The 25610-nt window shown below is 50.2% G+C and overlaps 7 protein-coding genes across 7 annotated transcripts; 5 read left to right on the forward strand and 2 right to left on the reverse strand.

The window, feature by feature from the left end:
- Positions 1 to 785: 785 nt before the first annotated feature.
- On the forward strand, positions 786 to 3276 carry HO133_000489 (uncharacterized protein; the record flags this gene model as incomplete). The annotated part of the gene is made up of 5 exons (XM_037291428.1): positions 786 to 987; positions 1037 to 1132; positions 1279 to 1413; positions 1598 to 1925; positions 1977 to 3276. The coding sequence occupies 5 exons, from the start codon at positions 786 to 788 to the stop codon at positions 3274 to 3276; spliced, it is 2061 nt and encodes a 686-aa protein (XP_037152863.1).
- Positions 3277 to 5655: 2379 nt separating this feature from the next.
- On the forward strand, positions 5656 to 7677 carry HO133_000490 (uncharacterized protein; the record flags this gene model as incomplete). The annotated part of the gene is made up of 5 exons (XM_037291429.1): positions 5656 to 5755; positions 5807 to 6013; positions 6058 to 6141; positions 6193 to 6498; positions 6548 to 7677. 5 exons carry the CDS (start codon positions 5656 to 5658, stop codon positions 7675 to 7677), a joined length of 1827 nt encoding a protein of 608 aa, XP_037152864.1.
- An 879-nt stretch (positions 7678 to 8556) lies between these two features.
- HO133_000491 (uncharacterized protein) lies at positions 8557 to 12073 on the forward strand (the record flags this gene model as incomplete). Its single annotated transcript, XM_037291430.1, has 5 exons — positions 8557 to 8674; positions 8727 to 9527; positions 9578 to 9661; positions 9711 to 10022; positions 10074 to 12073. 5 exons carry the CDS (start codon positions 8557 to 8559, stop codon positions 12071 to 12073), a joined length of 3315 nt encoding a protein of 1104 aa, XP_037152865.1.
- Positions 12074 to 12797: 724 nt separating this feature from the next.
- HO133_000492 (uncharacterized protein) lies at positions 12798 to 13955 on the forward strand (the record flags this gene model as incomplete). Its single annotated transcript, XM_037291431.1, has 1 exon — positions 12798 to 13955. The coding sequence occupies one exon, from the start codon at positions 12798 to 12800 to the stop codon at positions 13953 to 13955; it is 1158 nt and encodes a 385-aa protein (XP_037152866.1).
- Positions 13956 to 15048: 1093 nt separating this feature from the next.
- Positions 15049 to 16206, forward strand: HO133_000493 (uncharacterized protein; the record flags this gene model as incomplete). The annotated part of the gene is made up of 3 exons (XM_037291432.1): positions 15049 to 15219; positions 15272 to 15956; positions 16055 to 16206. The coding sequence occupies 3 exons, from the start codon at positions 15049 to 15051 to the stop codon at positions 16204 to 16206; spliced, it is 1008 nt and encodes a 335-aa protein (XP_037152867.1).
- A 726-nt stretch (positions 16207 to 16932) lies between these two features.
- Positions 16933 to 18932, reverse strand: HO133_000494 (uncharacterized protein; the record flags this gene model as incomplete). Its single annotated transcript, XM_037291433.1, has 6 exons — positions 16933 to 17302; positions 17361 to 17893; positions 17938 to 18155; positions 18214 to 18390; positions 18510 to 18779; positions 18833 to 18932. 6 exons carry the CDS (start codon positions 18930 to 18932, stop codon positions 16933 to 16935), a joined length of 1668 nt encoding a protein of 555 aa, XP_037152868.1.
- Positions 18933 to 21491: 2559 nt separating this feature from the next.
- Positions 21492 to 24913, reverse strand: HO133_000495 (uncharacterized protein; the record flags this gene model as incomplete). Its single annotated transcript, XM_037291434.1, has 2 exons — positions 21492 to 24307; positions 24691 to 24913. The coding sequence occupies 2 exons, from the start codon at positions 24911 to 24913 to the stop codon at positions 21492 to 21494; spliced, it is 3039 nt and encodes a 1012-aa protein (XP_037152869.1).
- Positions 24914 to 25610: the final 697 nt, after the last annotated feature.

Raw genomic sequence — 25610 nt, forward strand, 5'->3', positions numbered from 1 at the left:
CTCTTGTGTACACCACCAAGTAGCTGAATCTGGTGCTTATTTTCCTCCTCGTAGCTCATTTTTCATGGACATATTGATTAGGTTTAGGCAAGTTTACCTTCGGCGGGCGTACAAGAGGCGACTCCGCACCTTTCATCATCAACCGAGTCATCAAGCCCAAAATCTCTCGGAAGTCAGCCGAAAAGACTGCACTTGGAGCTGTTCATGCCACACAAAGATCGACACCTATTAATGCGAGGAGCAGGTCTCTCATCTTTTGATGACAACAGAGACACTAGGAACCAGGCGCCTACTTTTTCTGGCAGCTTACCTGCGCTCTAGCTTTGCTCTCCCTTCCCGAGCTCTTCCTTCACCGAACTCTTCTATTTTTGGTCCTGTTTTAGGTTAACGCCGACATCTCTCTACAGCCTCCACCTGAGCCTATACTTCGTTGTACGCCCTCCCAGACTCTATATTCGGAAATTTTCGGCGCCGCGGTCCAGACGTGAGATCTGCGTAGCATGTGAACTTGCCCAGCGACCATCTTCAGAAGGTTTTAAATTGAACTTCCGATTCTTTCGACGCAGCAATCTTCCAGCACCGCTTCATCAGTCAAATTCCCATCAACGAGACTACCTCCAAAGCTAGTGCGACCAACACCACAAAGCAGCACTAACGCCGTCGAATGTTGAAGACCTTTGAGATCGCGGAATATCTACATTACTATCTGCACCCGGGTGGGAGCTTTGGACATACCGTCTTGACAAGTCCTTGGATTCTGGCACTCTGAACGTTTGTTTGACAACATGCCGCCTCCACGAGGGCCCCCTATGATCCCAAGTGAGCACATGTCTGTCGGCGGGTACCTTAGACAACACTATGAATCACACAGTATGATTTTCACTGCTGAGAACACAAGAAGTTGGACCACTTACCTGGATAAAGGTTTTTCATATGCTGCTGGACAGCAATTTGATATCCCAACCGCTGGTAGTTCGCGAGCTGCACGTAAGTTTGAAGCTCCGAGATGGGACAGGGACAGTACTGACCGGGACAGAGAACATTCCGCCCCAAATGCGTGATGCACGATGGGATAAATACCTCTTGAGTAATCCTAGGAGGTGTCTTGAGAATGGAGAAAACGGCGATGCTGGTAAGTCATCCTCCTGAGGAAGCCTGTATGCCAGCAACTAACATTCGTGACTTTGAAAGAATTAAAGTCTCAAGCGAGAAAGCGGCGAGGAGGTTTGCAATATGTTTGCTACCCTATGAATGCCAGCTGACACAACCAAGAACCAGCGCGCCAGTCAAAGATGGCAGAGAGGGAGGCCGCTGTGCCCGGTGGAGTTGGATCAAATCACGGACCCCGAGGCAAGGTGCGGTACAACGATTTTGGACTCCTCGAGTTTTGGAGAGCCGATGAAGAAGCATGGAGTAGGTCATCCGCAGAGCCCTGATAATTTATAATGGAGAGTGGGGCTTACCATGTGTGTAGTACCCGCTGTATACCATTGCAGGATCAGAGCCAAATTAATCAACATGGCTAAGACTTGCGAGGCGGACGTCTACAGTAGCTATCCGATCTTAGATCTAATGGACGATTAGCTAACGAGTTTAGGACACCCTCGCGCTTGTGGAGAGCACGATCTCGACATCACAGCCTTTTTGGACTCACAAAAAGACTGGGATCTTGAGCGGGATAATGGCTGGACCAATATCCCAGACGGTGTGCTATACATGTTCTCCATGACCGGCTATAAGACTCCTACTTATGATGTCTTATGGATGTATGATGAAGGAAGCGTTGTCCTGGATCTAGACAACCATCCTGTGAAGAACTACAGCAACATCCCATTGACAGTATCATCGAAGATAGAAGGTGCACTGATGGAAGCAATTCGTCGACTTGACCAGAGGATCACAATGCAGGATTTTGAGGCAAGACTGTAAGTATACCTTTTTCGAGAATCTAGACAGCAGAGACTGACCAATAGCAGACCCAAAGAATGCGGGAATGGCGAAGTTTTAACGCCAGGCGCACTGAACATGCGCGTGTCTCGCTTCCGATTGGAGAATTGTGTCCCAGCTTTGAAGGAGCGCAAGGGTACGAAGAATTTGCGGCAATACATATGGAATCTCATGAGCCCGGCCGCCCGAGACGCAAACTCAACTCGAGAGTTGAGCAAGCTCACGAAGGACCAGCAAGAAGAAGCGCGAAGACAGAATGCCGGAAAGCACGATGCCAACGCAGGAGGTTGGGCGCGTACCAAAGAAAGCCAGAGTAATTCAAGCAAAGAGGTTTCAGCACCAGTGAACGCTCAGGAGAAAGGTACCACAAAGTCAGCGTCGTTACGATCCAGTCAGAACAAACAACCATGCTTGACCTGCAGAATCAGCTATGATGGCGACACAGAGCGTCAACCTCCATCCTTTGCTTCAGAACAAGGAAGGAAAAGTCATCCCAGCAAGCGTCGAAAAGTTCGCGAAGCTACACAAAGCGCCATTCATGCCCCGCAGGGCTCATATCCGAGGGTACCCTATGGAGACGCGTCATTTAATCCCTTCCTGCGCTCCGCAAATCACGGCTATGGCCCGATTAACTCCATCTTGCCGAGCGAAGTCGCATTCACAACATCCAGCGACAATTCACTGCCTTTTCCAACTTTAAATAGGCAAAATCCATCCGCAGGGTTCGGCTGTGCCACGACACCTAGTCCAGCGCTACCTAGAGCGTTCCACAACGGTCAACATCTGGTACCATCGGCTCAGCATGATTGTACTCACCAGCGTTCAGACGTCGAAAACACTTTGGAGAACCCTTACTGCAATTTTGATCTACGGACTTGGTCTATTGATGATCCGGCAGAATTTGTTTCCAGTACCAGCCAACGCATCGTCGACACTTTAGCGAACGAAACAGACCCTAATTCGTCCATGGAAATCGACTACCGAAGTCTTCCGCCACGAAATGAAGAGGAGATGGAAGACATACAGAGAGCTCTTGCCCTAACAAGAGCCAATTATCACTTCCATACCAACTGTGATAGTCTCGAAACAACAAGGTCTTTAAGCTACTTCCAACAAGTGGGGCAGCTAATGGACAGCTTAGCTGAATATTGGACGCTATTGGACAACCCTCCACGGATGCCGGATCTGATGACATATCAAGAGCCATGGAGAAATGGCTTCAAAAGTTGGACAGTTTGCGCAGGCGGCGGTGAAGCGTTGGTGAATGAGATATTTGACCAGTATGGAGGCGTCATAATGACGGGAGATGATGATAGGATACCACGATGAAAGGGAGCCACGAAATGAATCATGACTGGAAATAATAACATGATATGGCCATGGCGGGTAGTTACTAGGACCAGAGGCAGTAATAAAGGAAGAGTGAAAGGGTTGATGATAGCCTAAGTGTGAATGGTAGGGTTCTGAATCACATACTTGCTAGTGATTAGAGATTAGAGCGGGGAATCAATGAATGTCTGTAGCGCCAAACACATCCAGCATAGTGACACTATAAATTAGACCAACCATCCAAAACCTGTACTTGCACACCACCCTCAGGAAGAACTAATTTCAAAGGCCCTTCTGAGCCTTTGATAAAGCATATCACTGTATGCATCCAGTGGCTTCCATGGAATTATCTCATTTGTTGCCTACCCTTTAGCTGTTTGCCAACTTGAGCAAATCTAGCATGACATTCGTATCATGCAGTGATTGTGCCATTCTTTCAGCTGACCGACCTGACTACTTCTTTCTGGTATATACAAAGAGGCGGAGCAGCCTTGATGCATGACACAACGAGAGTCGACTCGACATTGCCTACCGTTGCGAATATTGCGTCATTTGGTATCCGGCCAAATGATTCACGATAGAGGAGTGAGACATGTATCTTGGACCGTGTGTACCGCAAAGCTAATGACGCATATGATTGCGATCTTGAAGGAAATCAAAACCTTGATTGTGCCTGAAGTGGGGAAAGAGCAGATGTAAAAGCAGTGAGATACTTTGACAGGTCATCATGGCAGATGAAGACTGTGAGGGACAATGCGGTCTGAAACGGAGTGAAATGAATTGGTGCAGGTTCGTGCCTGATAGAGCCAAAGATCACCTGCGGTTACCTTTCTTCATTTCGCCGTCAGGTAATGGCTGCCATCGCCCACAGAAAGTACCATATCGGTCCGGGGACCACGCGACCAATGCTCCTCAGCAGACAACAAACAGCTATCAAAGGGTTGCCAGAACAAGCCATTACGATCCCCTCTTGAAAATCATGTCAAGCACCGTTCGCTCCATCCATGCTTCCTCTTTGGAGATACACCAAGACCTGACGGCTCACTCAGAGCTAGGGATTGAAGCACCTTGCGCTCGCAATTGAACACCGCGCCTTATGCACGTTCATACCGGATTCTTGACTCCTACTGTGGGAGTGAAAACCGAAGCTGAGCTCCACTTCCTTTCGACCCTCCTGCGTGAAGAAAAGGATGCTGAGGATCTCGGTTATGGAGAACGTATATAAATATGATGTGTACCAGACCAGAGCCAGCCAACAGTGGTCGGACCAGCGTTCGAGTACTGTTGTTCGGTCTATAAAAACCCTCTGCAACACCTTTCCCGGCATTCGGCACCACACCCACGGCCATGTCAGCAGGCGACGGACCAGAAAATGGCGTCAACACTGCCATGAGAGGACCATCGGGAGTCTTGCCCCAATCATGAGCCTGGAAATGCTGTTTCAACATATACGATCGACCTAATTCTGATCGTGCAGAACTTTTTGGTAGGACCTTTCTGGCACGAAAAGCGAGGAGAATTCGCTATCGAACAGTGGTCTGGCAGTTACGAGACATCCTAAGAACCAATGGCCACGTACCATGGCCACGAGGCTTAACATGAGCTTTTTGAGTTGCAAGAGAGCCCTCGTTCTTCTTTGACCAATTGACCCTTGTGAAGAGAGATCGGCGTGGTACGAGAGCAGAATTTTAGGGAGTTGAGGAGTCCAGCAAGAGCTTCGAGACTTCGTCAGGATAGATTTGACTCGGTAAATATACGCGTTTGCTTGGCATCGCCAAGCCTTGGGAAAAAGGGGTTGAGTTTGAGTAAGTGCATCAAATCTTTTGCAGCGCTGCAGCACCTCTGACTGCAATAGAGCCTCCCTCCGCTTGATGCGTAGTCTCCTTATAGTTGTTCGGACTTCAACCTGTTCCCGGTAAGCATTAAACGACTGGGACCCCTTTTTCTCTCTTCCAGTGACCATAATCAACAAAGCACTTGGCACAATTCTTCCAACACATCACCACCAACAACACTTCCTACCTTCGAACACCGCTTTCTTTCAGCCCCGCTGGCCTTCAGCCTTACGTTGTCTTAGTATCCCGCACCTTCCCTTTTCTCTTGCAGCTTTCACAGCTTTCTCCACACACAACCTTCCCACCGCTATTCTCCACAGACACCACTCAAACATTTTTGAACTTCAAGAGGCTTATGTTCATCGCCCTTGACCTCTAAAGAGATAAAACCCTATTCAAACAGTTGATTTGGACATTCACACCTCCTATATCCTAAGACAAATTCCTAACAACGCAAAGAGAATTCTTGCAATATCCACCAGAGGCATATAGCACTGACATCTTGTATTGTCAGTATCTCACACTACTCGAACAATAAGCCGTGATGACGCCAAAGGAGCAGTCCTTGTACGGTCAGATGCCTGTCGAATACGCGGCTGGGGAAGAGGAGGAAACCTACCTGCAGATGATGAATGATCTCGCTGGTAAGTGGTGGAGACCCTGACCAGTGCAAACTAAGAAGTAACATTGGGTAGAGGAGGAATGCAGTTTAGGTCCTCAGCAGTCCCAGCATTCGCATACAAAAGGCATTTCTGGCAATCAGAACCAGAAGAAGGGTGTTACGAAGGCTCAAGGATCCAACAAGGAGAAGAAGCCAAAGCACAAGGTGAAACGCCAGACGCGTTTTGAAAACGGCCGACTCGAATTTCTTCAAGACCCTGACGCACTGGTTCAGCAATGGGGTAAGTTATTCTTCCATGATGTATGCCGGTCTAACAAGATTTAGAGCCTGCTGTCCGCATGGATGATTGCAGACGTGAGCTGATAGATCAGCAAAATCGTCTCGCGGCCCAACTAGGGATGAGCTATCGTAAGCCACCGCACAATATCACTCTGTGAGAGCCCAGCTGACGGTTATTAGGTGATCCAGATCCGGTAGGCACAGGAAAAGATGACGAGACCGCTTTCAAGATCGAGCACGCAGACTGGGACTCAGATCGCGCGCATCTTCCAGGGATCTGCTGGCGTTATAACGAAGACGAGGATAACAATCCCCGGCCTAGCGATAACCCGGGGTACATGCGGTTCAAAGGCATGATCGTTCTTGATTCAAATGACAGCCCTGTCAAGGATTGGCCTCAGCTTCCCGTAACGCTCTCCTCGAAGATTCGAGGGTACAGACTCGAGATAATGTCCAGGGAGAATCCCCATCTTGAGTATAAGGATTGTAAGCGTGCTGTTGCTTCAGGTGATCCTCATATGCTGACGATGGATAGTCATAGCTCGCATGCCGAGTGTGATTGAGAAGACCAAGAAAGACAAGGACACGGGAGAGACCGAGGTGGTAGTCGAAGCGCCAGATCCTAACGTGGTGTGCAACATGCGCATGTTGCGGTTTCGAAGAGACAAGGGCCTCCTTAGCTGGACCGAAAAGGGTAATACTAAGGTCATCGGAGAAGGCTTGGAAAAGCTTTTTGGAGATAGATTGCACAACAATTCGATGCAATCTTTCGGAAGAGATCTGACGCCACAAGAGCAGATGGAGATCAGAAAAGGAAAGAACGCACAGTTTCCAAAGCAAAACGCAGCTGGTGGCTCCCCAACTCAGGTAGCGACTAAGAAGAGAAAGACCAGGGGTGATACAAAGACTCCAAAGGGACAGAGCAAGGCCTTGATTCCAGAAGCCCCGCGACAAAAGCGTCCCCGTGAAGACGACGAAGATCTCGACTCCTCTGACGATCAGAATCTGGGACAGGCCACGGCAGCTTCATACCGCAAGCGACGTCGTAATGCTAGAGGGGAAGTATCCAAGCCTACGATAAACCTCGACACCGACCAGGCTCTATCGGCGGCGGGAATAGCGCCGAAAAATATCGAAGTTGGATCAAATCAAAGGCAGCGTGCTTCAAACCATCTTTCTGACGGGTCCTACGGTGATGAAAGCGATGAACATCTCTTGGAAGACCAAGACCAAGACGGTGGACAGTACGAGAGTAGGACAAAACGCCGTCCAATTCGTCCTCTGCCGGCTAGGCATGCTAGTGGAGGAGCCAAAACGGTTCCTCACTTCGATTCTGCCCAAACACAGGAGCAAGATTACGACCCTCGTGGGGATATTGGTTCCCAAGAAGACGCAACAGACGAGAATGCAGACGATGACATGACTGACGTTGACGATCTGGCGGATGACCTCAACAGCGGAGAAGCTAACGGATCCGTTGAAGACCTAGTGGAGGAAGATGTCGAAGAGGATGTCACGCCCGTCATACGCCAAGAGACGGACTTGGAGCGGCATCGGAGACTGACGAGGGAATTACTAGGGGAAGAGGACGACTTCTTTTTCAGACCCGAATCGAATCGTCTGTGGAGTGCTCCACTCTTTATCCCTTCCCATCATACGGAGTGATCCGTGCGGGATTTTGGACTGGGGAGGAGGGCTCATTGACCAATACGAACGACAGACGGGTTCCAATTCCAGGAAATCTTCACGACGTTCAACGATTGGTGGGGCGATCATTCTGACGAGCCATCACCGGGCTTGACTGGGGCGATGCATCTCGGAGCATTGATCTATGACTAAGACCATCCGCAAAAGGCGCCGCTGTACTATGGGGTTCTGAGCACGGGTATGGCGTACCGCGTTGAGATAGCGGGCAGGTTCACGGTATGCCAGGACTGCTGCACGAAATGCGGCTTTTGTGGGATGTGAAGACACAGGCTGGTTGAGGTGGATGCATACTGAATAGAAGGACATGAATTCTGAGGATTTGTGAGGCTTGAGCAGGATTGTCTTGAGGGTTTCGGGTTCTGCTCCAGAGAGTTCGCGACATGGGGTTCTATTCTGCAGCGTTTCCAAAAGGTTTAGTTCAGATATAGAGTAGGCCTTTTGACAGTGGAGGAAGTTTAGGCAAGGGTTTGATTCAGGAGATCAGGGTCAGATATGGGACATTTACAATAACGAACAGATCGAACACTCGGAACCGCGAGGTGGAAGAATATTCTCTTTGATGCCGAGCAGTGAGTCGAGTCGCTGGTTGTACTAGTACAGTGTTCGGCAATGGATCTGATGTAGCACTTTAGAAATCACGAAGAGCGCCCTTGGTGTATGGTAGGGCCCCTTTGTCGATGGGAATTTTCTTGGTGAGTGTGCCATAACAACACTCATACCTCCAACACAACAAATCTTCTGACACCACATTTTGAAACTAAGCAACTTTTTTTAAACATATATATTGCCAATATTTTGCATCTTCAGTCTTATTGCTCTGTCACACACCACATCGTGATGGCGTTCAGCAACCAATCTCGTCACTACCACATAGCCGGCGAATTTTCAGGTGCTGAGAGAGACGAGTTCGGCTACACCAAAGACGACTATGTGCGGATGATGGATGATGTCGCCAGTAAGTACGTCAGACTTCTGGATATTGTTGACAGCAGTATAACAAAGTATAGTCGCCGTCGTTGATGGACATGATGAGGCTCTCTCAACACCTCAAATGAGGCGCAAAGACCGTCAACCCAGTACCGGCTATAATGCCCCAGCATCAGCAGGCCGTCATCGAAGGTCGGTCAAACAAGACAGCCGCACTACTGGGCCGGGAGCAAGCAGTCACAGCGGAAGAAAGTTCAGCAGCCAAGGTGGCACTACCAGGTTTCACCCATACCATCGTCACCAGCAACATGTTCCGCCAAATGCATTTGGTGGTTCTGGAGATACATACCCGACTCCTCCGATTGCATGGCACAACGGTTCGAATGCTCCCAGCCAGAATGTATACCAAAACTCCCGGTCCAGTGCATTTGGTAATTATGGAGGTGTAATTCCGAATACTCCATCTTCACAACACAACGTCTCGGACTTTGCAGGTCAAAGATCGCAACAAGATAGTGTTGGGCTACAGACACTCCCTCCTTCCTGGAACCAAGGCCAACTTTCTGGTCCAGCAATGCAAATCGCTCAGCCATTACAGATGAATGCCCGCCCATCTAGACACAGATTGCAGGCTCGCCCTAGTCCCAGAGAGGGCAGACATGGTGCAGTGCCGGCAGTGGACGACAACGTTGAGGATGGAGAAGATTTATCAGAGGGAGAAGAGGACAGAGAGGCTGGCGAGGAGCAAGCGTCAAACAGGGTCAAAGGAACAAAGAAGTCCAAAATGTCACCAACGGCCAAGACGAGAGTCCGTAGAGGGCTAACTCGCATCAACGCCGATGGCGAGCTCGAGTGGCTCGCGGCAAATGACAGAGATGGAAGTAGGATCTCCTCCGTCCATTTCCAAGTTTGCTAAACTGACCAATCATAGTTATAGCGGTGAGGCACGATGACATCAGACCCCAGCTGATAGCCATTGCAGAGGCCGAGAGAGTTGCACTTGGGGTCCAAAATGGTACGTCCCAACACAGCCGCAACTGTGAGACCTTGACTGACCATCACAGAACACCCAGACGAACCAGGACCTGGTAAATATAATGTGACTTCGTTCTACCGCAAGCACGTCAAATGGGGCCCTGATAGAGATGACCGCCCAGATATCGACTTCGCTTGGGAAGAAGATAGGGAGAAGAATCCCAGGCCCAATTGCCCGGGTTATATGTATTGGGAGGAGAACGGGAAAAAGTATGTTGTTCTCGATCCTCATGACAATCCCGTAAAGGATTGGGACATTCCTTCCACGATTGCCTCGAATATCCCAGGATACAAATTAGAGGCCATGCGGCGGGAAAACATGAGTCTAGGGCATAAAGATTGTAAGTAATACAGGTACTGGTATGATCTCCCCTGCGCTAACCTATCGTCAGTTTGGGCTCGTATGCCGAGTCAGATCAACGTCGGCACCGAAGGTCAACCGATTTGGGAAGAGCTTGGACTCCCCAACTCCATCGTCAACATGCCGATGGAGCGCTTCCGGTTCCATGCGGGGCTATGCAGCTGGACAGAGCGCACAAAGACCTTGGTGATCAAGGCGGGCCTTAAGAAGCTGTACGGGGATAATCTCCAAAACAACACTGTCAGGGCCTTCGGACGAGATCTTACTACTAAAGAGATCAACGAGATCAAAAAAGGCGACAACGCAGTATTTCCAATAGAAGGCGATGTTGTTCCAGCGACTCCAAAGGCCGCCAAGAAGTATAGGAGCAAAGGCGCAGCTAGGCCCACGAAGCTAAAGGGAAATGCCAAGGAGGATTCCCAGTCTCGGAAGCGAAAGAACACCACTGATGATGAAGGACAGTCCTCGGAGGAAGAGGTTCAGACTCAGTTCAGATCCCACAAGCGAGCTCGCCACGGGAGGAAAGAGGATAGCGTTGCCGCCGAAATCGATGACCTTGTCATGTTCGAACAATCGCCAACCATCATCGACCAAGACAATGCTAGTCAACGATATTCACTCAGATCGACTCGACAAGATGCAAAGACCCCTAGAAGAATCGAAACAATCGAGGAATCTTCAAGCGACAGCTCGGCCGACGAGGAATATCAAGACACTCCAACCCAACGCTATTCGCTTAGTCAAACTCGGAAAGTTGCGAAAGCTCGTGGGAACAGCCGGAAAGTCAAGGAATCTCTTTCTCGCGAGACCTCGGCCGAGGATGAAGATGAATACGTTCCTGCCCGACCCTCTTATCCACTCAAGTGGATTGAGACCAACGAAAAGCCTCAGAGAGAGAGCGACAGAGTCCGGGTAGCTCCACAGGAGAACTCGGTTGAGAGTGATGAAGAAGAAATGCCGGCTGAAAGGTTCCCATTCAGACGGATCCCGCGGGCTGGGGAAGTTGGTGGCAAGAGCAAAGGACCTTCGTGGGTAAGCTCGACTGGGGAGAAAGATCAGAACAATGAGGAGAGGGATTATCGACACACAGCAGTGCCTGTGACCATCGATGGGAGGATTCATTACGCTACCTATGAAGGCCTCATCAGCAACGGGCCAGTACCCTACGTCGGCGGATCTGGTACTTCCCCTCAACCCCAGGCCCGGGAAGTTATTGGTGCGTCTTTGGCGCAGAGCGAGTCGTATCCAGCGCAGCCTCACGCTTTCGATGTCATGATGAGCATGCCATTGCTTGATGAAAGTCACCTAGAAGAGGAAGATACGCCACTGCAAGCCCACAGGAAGCGGGTGAGGGACTTCCTTGGGGATGAGGAGGCAGAAGCCTATGCGCCTGCTTCGAAGCGTTTGCGTACGGAGCAGCCGGTCTTGCCGAATCCAGCATCAGCCACGCATGGAGCTACCAGCAACTTTCCACCGCAAATCGTTTCACCACCAATCATTCCACCACAAGCCGAGCAACCTAGTATGGCTTCTCCAGCTCCTCAAGCACAACCACCCCAAACACGAAAGCAGAAGCTCGAAGCCGAATGGGCACTGGTTTTCAAACAAATGTTCGTGGATCTTGGCTTTCCATCTGTAAATTACAGCGAGGTGCCTCCCTGGAATGAGGAGGAGGTCCAGAGCCTCGTCGACGCGTTACTTCCCACACGAGAGGTATACTTCGCATGGACCGGAGAGCCAGCCCCGAGAACAGATCCGCAACAGAGCTACCGTGCACAGTTCGACACGATATTTGGGGCATTCCAAGATTGGTGGAGAGCGCATCGTTCAAACGAACAATTGCCAATCCTGGCCGGCGTTATGCATTGGGGTCGGTCGGTGGATGACTGGGAGCTTCCGAGCAAGGACTCGATGTATTATGAGGCTTTCAAAAAGGGTCATCGAGCACCGCGCGGAGAGAATGGGCAAATCCTCGACCTACCAGACTGGCCAGGATCAAGGCTCGAGGACGCTTTGAGAGAGAGGTACTAAGGCGATGACCAATAAAAGCGAAATAAAGCGTGAGGATTTCGGATTCTGCTTCAGAATGTTTCAGGCAATGGATGCTGTTTTGCAATGTTTTCAAGGGCTCGTGACAGAAAGAATTGTGGCAGTCGACGACTCACGGACTGAGCTGGAAGTTTATGATCACTCTGCGTTTTCTTTACCGGATTTCCAAATATAGGGTATATCGAAGATTTTCAGCGCCTCATTGAAGGCGTTGCTGGCATCATCTTGGGGCGTTATTATAGCTTGTAGCATAGATCCTCCATTCAAGAATACCATCGAGCACCAACTCATCCAGTTTCTAGTAATGGCGGTCCGAATTTAATGTAATTTCGGAAAATATCACTTTTCTGTTCGCGAAGGATGGATTCGAGCCCAAATGGAGAGATACCTCTGACATTGCAAGGTGATGCCATCTGGAACCAACTGATGTTCTGCCACGTCAATGCCCTTGAGTGGCAAATGGACGAAGATCTACGTGGGGTGAAAAGTGTCAAATGTCAACACATCTGCCTTAGAATGTAGGGCTGATTGTAAACTCCAGTCCTTCTTGTCGACCTCAGTCCTTCAACTCAGTCACATCGTTCACTCACCCGCTTAGCACCATCCTGCATTCGATTCCTGTCATTCGCTACTTCGCATTCGTCTCCACCTTATCGCCATAACGCTGTGTTCAACTAGGCTTCGAAAACAGTCACGATCCTGTAACATGGCTGCGCGAGGCAGCATCCAACAAAACCCCTCGCAAGTGGCCGGAACCTTCCAACCTGCACCACCAGTCGCTTCAGGTGTCATACCTGGCCCATCTGCACCCTTACAAATGGGCCAGGCCGGTACCGTCCCTTGGGTTAATGTGATGTACGCATCAGACTCGCGCTGGGAAAATCCGAGCACCTGGGAAAAGGTTGATCTACTCCAGGAAGCATTGAAGCCATCCATTCGGAGCTTTACGCGCGTTACTTCAAGATCACCTCCATCCGTCCCCGGCTCTCCATGGCAATCTTATGCGTCGCAGCTCGATATTCTTCAGCGCGAGTCGGATCGATTTTGGAGTGCAGATCGACGCCCTGGAGCTCCTCCAAAACTTGCTGGACTTGCTGCATGGAGAGGTGGGGTCTTGATGGTCCGCGAAGCAGGGTTCCATATCACAGAAGAGATGACAGAAGAGTTTATGCACGCAAAATTGCGCGGATACAGGCATCGCGATGGGTCGCCAGGAGACAAGTTTATTGAGCAGACGCATAACCAGTTTCAGAATGTCCTTTTGGCAGCAGACACCCGAAGAGGGAGGATCAGAGCACAAGCCGTGGAGAGAAGAGGGCAGCAAGGTGTCTCCGAGAACACCACGGCAATCCTCGATAATATTGTCGCACGAGATCCAGAGCGATTCTTGGCATGGCTCTCGACCATGGGATATCTTTACTTCACGATGAAAGATCATAATCCTTACGCTTTTTCTTGGGAAGATTGGTGCTTTTGGAAAGCTCCAAGAAGCTTCGAGGTGTGCTGCAAGCAAGCTTCTGCTGTGAAGAGGCCGTTACTCGGCCCTGGAGCCATCGACAGAGCTAAATACGGGCCACGAGGTGACAGACCAACCATCACTCTTGCGGAAGCCAAGAAGGGTAACAAGAAAGCGTTGGATTTCCAAGACACTGCTGATGGGATTGAGGTCTCTCTGAAGGAGAAAGCCCAATACTACATCATTGGTGGTGAAGCAACGTCACGGGAAGCAGCAGCACACTATCATGCAATTCGAGGGGAAGATTTGTGGCTCTTTGAGCCAATGAACTCCGTGAAAGAGGCGTATAATGACCTAAGTCGCCAAAGAGAAGCAGAGGTCGAGCCGAGCTTTCGTTGCTTGCGGTGATATGCATCAAGGGCTATCCTTGATCCTGATACTCATTGGCGAGGAGGTGGTGTCTCCTGAAACCTATCACGTGTCGCCCATCACCGCCTGACACAATTCCTAGTGCCATATTTTGGGCCTCTATGCATGAGGTTTTCGCACTCTGTGGTCTCTGGCATCCTGCGCGCTCTTCTTCCGATCCATTAGAGACTTTTGGCCCTCAATATTCTGCCACGAGTTAGATTAGGAGCCTCAAGGTGTCGATAGATACCATCGCCCTTTTTCAACAAGAGTCCGGCCCGGTCAGAGAAGGAAGGTTGAGGTTGCCAAGGATGACTCAAAGACAAGACTGACGATTTGGCGCTGGCAAGGGCTGACATACTCGTAGAGGAAAGTGGCAACAGTGTATGGATATACACTTAGATAAGAGAATTATTTATTGATCTTGGAAGGAGAGATCCATCGCCGCGTCATGCCATTGTCTACAGTGACGGAAAACAATGGCAAAAAGCAGGCCTCAGCAAATCTTACTAGCGTTGATCTTACCAAACGCTAACCTTTTCGGGTCTAGATTGTTCCAAAATGGCTGACTCTTGAGTCTTGATTTTGAATTTGATATTGGGAAACAGTGTCAGTAAAAAACAACCTCTCAAACACATGATGGCAGTGGCCGTTGAACCCTCATTTCCTACCTCTGTATCCTCCCTCCTCCTTCCCACCAACTCCCAAAGCTTCTCAAGTACCCTCTCCTCCCTGAAACGTACTACGCTCTCTACCACCAATCGCCTACACTCGATCCATCAGGACTCGCTTTTCATCCAGAATGTGGCTTCCAACTACAATTTTCCCATCGTTGCCAACGAGCGTTGCGGTAGTTGGTACGTTCCTCCGGAACAAAAGGCCGGCAGCGCCTATTTCAAGAGCACGGATGGACATTGGGGACAATGGAGCTTTAGTACAAGACGCTTGAACGTGCAGGTACTCGATATAATAGGGAGATCAGGTGGGTGGGTAAGGATCACGATCTAGATACCATGACTGATAGGTCGTGGAAATGTGGGCTGATCGGCGCTATAGATGCATTATAGTCGACTCTACACGAAGAGGTAAAAGCATGCCTGATGCATTGAGCAAGACTATACCCATCTGGTGTGCTGTGATCAATCGGTTACTATTCGGGGAGATGCATGAAAGTCACAAGCTGGGTACGCCGAAGGAGGTCGTGGGTGCATCAGAGCACGCCCAGATTGAGGCGCTTCTTTACGGGTTTGTTGATGATGTGAAGGTAAAAAAGGCTTGATACCCCAAACTATGGAACTCCGAAGCTGACAGAACAGGATCTCGGCCTTGACCTATCCTCCCTACGCTCAGTCTTGAAGAAGCCACTCCGACCATCCTGGGTCACCCACGATTCGACGTCCACGCACGAAACCGGTCCCTCCACGCACTATCACACCATAATCTGCTGTACAGCATCCAGACGCGTGTTCGGCGCAGAAATGTCGGAGGATGGATACATTCAAGGAGCTGGAGACGACAGCGAAGGCTGGTCGAATGGTCTGACGCCAACCCTGTTCTGGAGGCATAGTGAACAACTTCTGGCAGCAGTCGAGGTAGACATGCCATGTCTAATTCAGGGTTTGACTACTACGCATCAGGACCATGGTGCCGCTAGTAGTGATGCTGTGAAGCTTGGCCTTACGAGACTTCACATTGGCACTCTGTCGAGCGCTGCGCAAGCTGAGCAATATGATGGTATTGTCATCTGCGGTGACGCTACGCCCTCCATGCCAGACCAAAAGGCCAAAGACGAAACAGGAAAGAGAACCCTAGATCTACTGTGTGGTAATGGGAAGCTAGGCAGTCGAGCTCTTCGCTCTCAATTACCTCGCATCCCTCCATTTATTGCCAGTCTTCCGGACTATGGCTCACCACCAAAGATTCTGTTCGTGTGTCCCACGGGAAAGGATCTGTCTGTTGGTACTGCGCTGACGGTGCTTTGCCTGTTCTTTGACAATAAATGTAAGTTGCGCTGATGCTCTTTACTCCGCCTTTTCCGTGCACAACCTCTATAGCTTTCCCCACACCTATTAGCTAACCCCTTTTCTTCTTTCTTGAAGACCGTTTCAGCCGCCATGCGACTAGTACGCCAATCGATAAGGCCCTCATTCGCCGACGTCTCGCCCTTATTACAACAGCAAAGCCTGATACCAACCCCTCGCGCTCGACCCTACAGAGTGTGCATTCCTTCCTGATGCCTAGGCTTGAATGATGGTTACTCCCCGCTGGTCTCGTTCATGAGAAGGACCGACGGCCCCAAGCACTATGGTTAAGCAGACATTACCAGGTATTTCCCGCTGTCAGCGCTTATCAAAGACAAGGGTGCGAGTATGGTTCGGAGTTAGATGGAGAACCACCTGGCGAGAAGTACCGTATTCAGATACGGCGGTGCTGCAACTGTTCAAACAACGACGATGAATGGTTTATGCAGAGCGCCAATGTGGCTTCGCGAAATTCAGGCAATGCACGTATGGAGGGGAACAACCCTGATGGATACAAAGTCAACGAGGAAAGGCAGAGCCAAATTGTTCGCAAGAAGGGCAATAATCCTAAAGAAATCGCAGTCCTTTGTCTCAATGCATGCCTAGGATGACGACTATCGAGGGTTCGCTCACGGGTGCAAGGTCATCCTTTTGCTTCGATGGTATCTCGACAATGATGAATATGGGATTTGAGCCTGCCTTCTACGGCTTCTGGGGGGACTCGAGGGAAATGGAATTTGACAGCTATCTAGTGTATCATGCCAACCCTCGAAGAGCATAAGCCGCCTACTTCACAATCCCAATGGCTCGATTATGGTATTGCCCTCCACATAAGTTCATCCCCGGGGTTGATAACGCGAGTTGTCTCCTAACGAGAGCTGGCATTTTATGGGTGTTTTATAGGGTAAGAACTTAGGGATGATCTTTCGTGTAGAACCTATACATCGACGTGAATGCTACATGACCCGCAGCTCATCTTCCTCCTTCTTCCAATCCTTCTCACCAGTAGCTTCTCGTTCGACATCATCATCGACAGCCTTACCCTCAATCGTCACCGAGGCCCCTTCCTCACCTTCGTACACCTCATCCGGCAAGACCGCTCGCGGGATCATCGTCTCTGTCGGCGGGAAGACTGTCGAAAGGACCACATATACCAGCGACGTGATGACGAAACCAAGAATCCACGCGAACGTATATGGTCTTTTTCCAACGCCAACGGTGACGGAGGGATTGATGCTGTTGATAAAGCCTGGTAAATTGGGGGCTACGCCCACGATGAAAGCTGAGATGGCGCGCCAGTTGATGCCGTAGGTGTAACGGTATATGCTGTCGCAACCAGTGAGCAGGCGCTTCGCTACGAAGTCGTCATGAGTATTGGGCATACCCTTCAGGATGATACAAAGCAACGACATCGTACTTCATCTTGTGAACCCACCAGAAATCCCATACCAAGATTGAGGCAATCGGCCCCAAGAAGACGCTATAAGCCGACATGAAGTTCAAAAAGCCGCTCGCGGTCGCCAGGATCTTCCAGGGTACCATGACCCACGCTATCAGGGCACATATCAGCTGTCCACGCCGAATGTTGATGTACGAAGGGAATAACGCAGCCAGGTCGTTGGCCGCTGACAGACTATTGGCTGAGATGTTGACACCCAATGCAGCAAGGGAGAAGGCAAAAGCGGCGAAGAATTGACAGGCTCGATTCGGCCAATTAGCAATGAGGGTAGCGGGATTCCAATCCAGTGAGCCATAATGTGCCTCTCCAGCAGAAGTACATGCAATGCCGATGAACGCGATGAACGTGAACACAATCGGCAGCATCGGAACGTATAGCCACTGCCACTTAACGCTAGCCTTGCTATATCGAGAGAAGTCGGGCATGTTCACCGACAGGGTACTATAATTCCCAATGACCTGATCTCGTTAGTATTACTCTCGGACCTGAACGCTGGGCATACTGAGGTGAGGGAAGAGAGCCAGGCGTAAGAGTACGCGGACCCTCCCACGGTGGCCTTCGCGGAGGAAGAGAGCAGTGGTCCGCCAGTGCCGCCTGTGGAGCGGAATGCCCAAATGAGCATGGCGATGAAGCAGATCGGGACGAGGATGGATTTGGTGATGAAGAGATAGCGGAGGTTGTTGGGATGCATGTAGAGAAAGGGGATCTGGGCGAGCCAGACTGACGGTGCGTTTGTCAGCTCGCCGCCATCCACGGGCATGCTGCCAGCGGTACTCACACAAGAAGAACGACACCATCTGCGCCGTCGTAATGCCCTGGTCCGCGGGGATGTGGTTCGGTAGCCTGCCAAAGCTGGGCCAGATCGCCGTGATCATCACTTGCACCACATCACCGCCATTGACCGTCTGGATCGCAAACCAGAACATCGCCAGTATCACTCTCGATATAATAGCCACTAGCACACTTCATCAGCACATCCATTTCTTCCTCCCTCCCCCCTCCCCACGCCTTCTTTATCCATCCCTCCCCCCCTCCCAACCACGACGATGATAACGATGATGATGACATCCATACCATAACTCCCCCAAAACCCCCACCCGGCCCTCGCCAGCACGGGGAACGGCGCGTGGTACAGCACCCCCGTCGCCCCGTTCAGGCTGATGACCACGCTGACGAGCAGGAACCCCGTCGCCACGATCCCGAGCGCGTCCCGGTACGACAGCCCCCCCGCCAGGATCGAGGCCGCGAACTCCCACGTCGCCGCGTTGAAGGCGTCGGAGAACCAGTAGGCGATGAGGGCGTAGACGGTCCATTTCCGGTCCCGGCGGCGGATGGGGTCGAGGTCTGAGGGGTCGTCAGGGAGGGTTCGGGGGGGGATGCGGGGGAGGGGGGGTTACCTTTGTTGCTCCACCTGCTCGCTCCGACGGCGCCGGAGAAGGCGGAGGGGACTTGCGAGACGTGCGGGGAGGGCAGGTGGGGTTTCGGAAGAAGAGGCATGCTTGACGCTGCGCTGCCGGCTTGCTGGCTCGGTTGCAGTGGAGGAATGGGGTTTCTACATACTACGATGAACGGACATGGCGACGGGGTAGGGAGATGTATCTCTATCAGCAGCTTACGGTCGAGTTTGCTTTATCGAGACCGGAGTCTGAGCGCTTATCGTCTTGCATATCATAGCTACCTTAATCATGCTAATGTACATGTAAGTACTTTACCCAATCGTGCGGGCGTGGCCCCACCGCCTTACTCGCTACGCTCATACCTTATCGCGGTAGCCGGGCAGATATCGCCTGTTTGTGCAGCTGCCTTTTTGGGTTAGGGAGGGAGGGGAGCCCTAAGGTAGGGCTAGGTGGGTAGGTGGGCTTGTTTGATGGGATGGAGGGGTGTGTGTGGGAATGGGGGGACAGAAAAGGGATGCAGGAATGGCCGATTACTTCTTAGCTCCCATCGACTCTAGGTTAATACTTTACCCTTCGATATACTTGACTGTGGGTTTATGGCTCAGGGCTTTTGATTAGGTAGCTGATGCGGTGGTTTGTGTTTTTCTCGTGTGAGTGGTTGGTTGTAATCGTTAATCATACATGGTTTCAACCCGGATGCCATTCCCTGGCAGATGTAATCTTTCGTTCCACAACAATTTGATAGAAAACTTGAAAACCAGATCTGGAAAAATAGACCAGGAAGCGTAGAATACGATTTCTAGAACATCAAGAAGTCTTCAAATCGAAGTGATATTGATAATGCTGTATAATAATCGACTTGTCATACAACTTTGGTGAGATGCAGACTGTTTGGGGGTCGGACTTATCGGACATTGCATCTGCTGGGGAATTGCATCTGGGGGTCTCGGTGTCGATTAAATAAATTGCAGAGAGGCTAAATCTCCCCGCACCCAAATTCTATCAAATTTCTACCGAATTCCTACCAAATTCCTACCAAATCTCCATCAACTATTATTATGGGTACTCGCAAAGGCCAACGCAAGAGTCAATGGCCTTAAACTCATAAGAAACCCAGGCATAGACCTGCAGGTTATCCCGGTACCCCTAAAACTCCTCGTTCTCGGAGTCACAGTTCCCCCCACACTCCCGACCGTCCAATCAAGATCAAAAAGACTCACTACAATACAGTACAAAGGGCCAAAGTTCAAGGAGTTCACGAATGGGCCACTGCCCATGGCATTCCTCATGATAAACCTAAGATCTTCGGGTTCTTCGACGTCAAAGAACGAGCTGGATATGATATGATTCAATCGGGAGCGTCAGCACGTATGCGCGCTCATCAAGATCGTACTGAGACTCGAGGTCGTAAAAACAAAATGACTGGAGCTCAGGTACGAGAAGCGGATCATTTGCTATAAGAGGACGAGATTGGAATGGAAGCCAAAGGAATGACTTGGGTTACTGTCAAATGGGAACTCGATCTTGACGTATACCCAACTGTTATACAGCGTACCATGCGTAAAGCATTAGGATACGACAAACACAAGGCTGCTTTGAAAGAATATTTGCCTCCCCGTACCAAAGAGGCTCGCAACAAGTGGGCACACGATATGTATGCCAAATATCCGGAGCCATGGCACTGGCACAGAGTACGTTTTACGGATGAATTTCACGCTGGATTTGGCCCTGAAGGATAACTCTGGATTATCCGTAAACGTGGCGAATCAATGCGATACCGTTACGATAATATTCAACATCGGGATGCTCCTCCAGAGAAGAATCACCCCAAAGTACACGCATGGGCTGCAATTGGCTACAATTTTAAAGAACCAAAGCTTCTTTTTTACAAGGTTCCCGGCAACAGTAACGGGGCCATTACACACAAGATCTACCATGACGAGATCCTGGAAGGTCCCGTAAAGAAATGGATTGAACGAGGTGACGATTTCTGCTTAGAAGAAGATGGTGCTTCAGGTCACGGTGGAGGTCTTAAGGCGAGAAAGGACAGTATTGTAGCCAAGTGGAAGGATCAGAAGAAGATAGACCACTACTTCAACTGCCACGATTCGCCAGATTTGGCCCCAATTGAGAATACATTTCAAGGCCCGAAGGCGAATGTACGGAAGCATCCTTATTGGGATGAACAATCGTTGATGGATATCCTTCAAGAAGGCTGGGACTCGATAAGTCAGGAATGGATCAATGACTTGGTAGAAAGCATGCCTAAGAGACTTAAAGATGTAATACGATTAGAAGGAGGGATGACAGGTCACTAGATAGCTGTAAATGATAAGAAAAGTACATGTTTCTCTTGGTGGTTGCATATGCGAGAATTAGCCTCTCTGCAATTTATTTAATCGACACCGAGGGGGTGAAACCAAGTATCATGGGAGGAAGAGACTTTGAGGCCCCGATGCTGAATTTCGTGTCAATCTCTGTGCGTGTCGCGCGTCGAGGTAGTTGAATGCGAGCTTGATTCTCACTTTACCAACTCGACACTCTACTTAGCCTTCGAAGGTGTACAGATATCGGCAGGAGCACAAAGTATCTAACAGACCATGCGCTGCCGCAAGCACTTTTTGAGGACGATGCATGTATTCGGCCGGGAGAGTGTGCCCTAGATTCCTTTTCCACTTTCATTGCCTATCATTTCTTTATTGATCCATTCCCAGATCTTCGTAAATTGATCTTCGCCGATTGGCTTCACGTCCCGCATCACAGGAGCTACTTTCTTCGTTTCAATCATCTCGAACGTCACCTCCGCCGTTTGCTCCCCTTGCTTGGCAGCGTCATCATTGCAGTATGCCTCTTTCCACAAAGCGAGGAGTTTGCGTGCTGGGTGCTTGGCCGCTTCGCCGGTCAGGTTGTCGAGTTGAGAGACCCATGTGGACGGTGAGACGCTGTCGAAAGCTGGGGAGATCTTTTGCAGCCAGAGTAGGAGATCTGCCCATGTGTTTTGGGTGGCGGGGTTGAGGAGGTGGTAGACTGGGATGTCGGAGCTGTCAGCACTCTTGAGTGTCTGTGTTCCAGCTAGCGCGACATTTAGGACTGCTTCTGCGGCTACGTCGACGGGCAACCAGCTTAATCGCTCTCCTTTTAATAGGGGTAAGCTTCCTGTAAGTTTTACGCTGCTGAGCATCAGAGGCCATGCTTCTGTAACGTTCCAGATCCCGCTTTCTGTATCGCCGCAGAGCTGACCTAGCCGTAAGACTGTTACGCAATGTTTCAGTCGCGTGTGGAGATGCGCTTGCTCGCATATCGATTCCGCGACCCATTTCGAGCGGGAGTAGCCTAGTGGCGAAGCGGACAAGGGGTCATGGGAGATGCGTTCGGCGATCGGTGAGTTACAATGTGGTCCAAGCACGCTGGCTGTGGATGAGCAGAAGACGAAGCGCGGGAGGTTTGTCTTTCCAGATGCAAGGGCGAAGTTGATGAGGTTGCGAAGACCGGCGATATGATCTTTTACAAAGCTGGAGAGGCGCGTGCTGAAGTTTACAGCCCATGCTGCATGGATGACAAGAGTGGTCCGTATAGCGAGGTCTTTGTAGGTGGAGGAAGGTAGCCCGAGTGCTGGGTCGGAGAGCTTGCATGGGTGGCATGTGATTTTCCATGATGTAGAATCCAGTGGGGCTTTGTTGCGCGCTAGGAGTGATTTGGAGATTCGTTCGTTGGCAGCTATGGGAGATGCAGCCCGGAGAAGGCAGTGGATCTCGGAGACCTGAGAGGAGGATCGGAGGAGGGAGAGGATGTGGGCTCCGAGTGCGCCGGTAGCTCCAGTGAGGATTACGACTTCGCTGGAGGTAGCGGTATTGGTTGGAGTTGAATGTGCGGGGACTACAGAGATTAGAGACTCATTGTTAAAGCTGCTGTACTCTTGTACTAGATCTCGCATCATTTGAGTCTCGTCTTCTGTCTCCATCTTCTGCCCTTTCCGTATGTTGATGAGGTATTTGGAGAGTTTCTCGATCGTGCCGCAGTCGTAGACCACGTTAAGTGGTAGCTGGGCGGTAAAAGATGGGACGATTTCGCTATGTAGCAATGCCCTAATTTGCATACAATGTACAGAGTCCACGCCGAGGGAGAACAGGTCACCTTCTGCTGGGATTGGACTGGAAGTGTCTAGAACGTGCTGAATGACTTGTAATACAGCGGTGGGCACCTCGTCGTCTGCCACTTCGTCCTTGGTCGACGAGAGGACACCATTCGCAGATGCATCGGGACCGCTACTAAAGGCTCGTGCGATCTCTGACACGTACCTTTTCTCGGCTTGGCCGCGCATGATGGTACCCTTGCTACTCTTCTCGAGGCCAGGAGCATCATTGGGCATCACCGTCAGCATTGACTTGGAAAGCCTAGTATGACCTTGGCTTTCTGCGTTCAGTCTTTCTATAGACGGCCAGAGAGCCTCGAGCAGGTCGTCATTCGTCATTTCAGCTGATTTGATAGCTCGGAACAATAACGCGCCAGGGATTTGTTGGCCATTGCCAAATATCAGCACATCACTCAATAGTGGAGACGTAGAAATTGCATCTTCAAGTGGTGCAGGGTCAAATTTCTTCCCGGTGATCAAGGTCAGTTGTGAATCTGCTCGAGAATGGTACTTCCATGCTTTTGGAATTGTAGGGTGCGGTTCAAAAAGATCCGCTGTTGCGTAAGAGCCATCGTCCCCATTCCGTTTCGCCATGTGAGGCCAGGATGGAAGAATGACCAACTCGGCTAAGCCGTCTTCTTGCGTCTTGAATTTCAGGTACGGTGATGCGTTGCTGCGTAGATATTGCCATTCTTTGTCGGCTGTATAGTCACGATGCGAAGACAAGAGAAAACCACACTCTGCACTGCCAAATCGAGAGACTAGATTTACCCCCTTCTGGACGAGATCATCACCTACAGCCTGAGGCAGTGCAGCACCACCAACTCCCACGAGCCCCATCTGCCTCAACGTATACAGCCCTTCATCTTCCGCCGCCAGCATTTGCAAGACATATGGGACGGAAGAGAAGTACTTGACTTCTGGCGTCTGATGAGTTTCTGCAGACTTTCGAGCACAGCCCAGGGACTTCAGAGCGTTGGAGGCAGTAATTGGTACGTCTGCACCTGGAAAAAGCCAAACCATTGCACCACTGGTCCATGCTCGAAAGCAGTCCGCCACGCCTCCGTGGTAGAGGGGTGTCGTTGTAAACGTTGCCTTGTCATGACCGCTATGGAAGGTAGGAAGCACTCCAACGGCAGCACGATGAGTCTGAGGGACCGGTTTGGGTAGTCCAGTAGAAGTGCCAGATGTGTGGTGGAGATACGCAACGTCGAACTCCGATACCGGCGACATAGGAAACGAAGCACTAGGCACGGTGATTTCTTTTCTGTCTTCTATCTTCGGCAAAGGTATTAATTTTAGGGATATATTCATATTTGTTTGGTACGCTGCTTTCGCGAGGTCTTCGTACACACAATCATAGACCAAGGTCGAAATATTACACTCCTTGCACAGATGCACTATGGCAGGAGGTTGGCACTGCGGTCTAAAGTCTTGATTCTCGTATCAGTAGACTCACTCAGATGATAATTCGTCGACGTACGCAATCAAAAGAACCGAATATCCTAGCCTCATCAAAGCCAGCCATCCGATGAGGAAGTCTAGTGAGCTTGGGCAAAGAAAAGCTACCGATCCATGAGACGGGACTGGTCGAGGTGGTGACAGCAGGCCGTGTTCGAGCAGTCTATGTTCCAATATTGTTGAAAACTGTTGTAAATTTCGGAAAGCTGATGTCAAATTTATTAGCCTCTCGTTCCCCGGTAATGAATCTCCAATATCCATTTACTATAGACCTTGTAGTTCCACTCTCTGTCAGTCCCTCTGTCTTTGGGAGGGATAGGGAAGCCAACTGCTGGGCTCGTCGGATATTCTCGTGCTTGATGATCGATGAATTCATTGACCGTCCTGAATGAATGCGGCTTGTCCGCAATTAAGGCCGCCGCTTGACCTAAGGTGCAGACAAAGTAATTGACATCAATGGGCTCTCCTGGTAACTGTGCGTTTGCCATGGTTTTCATCATACGGAGAAATGGCTCAATATATTGGGAAATGGACGAGTCTTTTGACAGGTTGAAGAGAAAAAAGGCTTTCAGCGTTTGCCCATCATTAAGGCTTTACTTTATGTCATACATCATGACCTGGCAGAGCAAGAGCAGCCTTAGAGGTTCGTTTTGCCTGTTTGTGAAACAATTGTACCTCGCAAGCAGCATCATTCAGGCACGGCCAATGTCTTGCCAGTACCAGCAGCAAAGAATTGATGACTGGTATCGAAGGCCACAGCTTTGCTTTGATGCGAATCATGGGCGATTTCGATCTTCATAAATTCTGCACAAGCGGATTCTCGGCCGCGATCTTCCGCGCGGAAAGACTTTTGGCCGCTCGTACGGCGGACGACGGCTGACACTACGACAAAACCAAAAAAAAATCTCTTTTCGTTTTTTTTCTTCGCGATTTCTAGTAACTCTCTTCAAAATATCTTTTTTGCAACTCTTCGGGAGGTACTTTTTGAGGCACTCTTTAGGGGCTACTCTCCGGGGTACTCTCCGGGGTATTCTTCCGGGTACAGAGGTCTACACCGAAAGTCCTGCACCCGCACTAGTGCAGCCCTAACCCTACTTTCGAAAAGCGGCCCTATAGAGGGGAAGCCTAGAAATATCTTCTTACAGCGTATAAATGGGACTTTAGATACTTCTTTTGGCTTAATAG

Source organism: Letharia lupina (assembly GCF_014066315.1).
Source record: "Letharia lupina isolate WasteWater1 chromosome Unknown contig_10, whole genome shotgun sequence".
NCBI classification, from domain to species: Eukaryota; Fungi; Ascomycota; class Lecanoromycetes; order Lecanorales; family Parmeliaceae; genus Letharia; species Letharia lupina.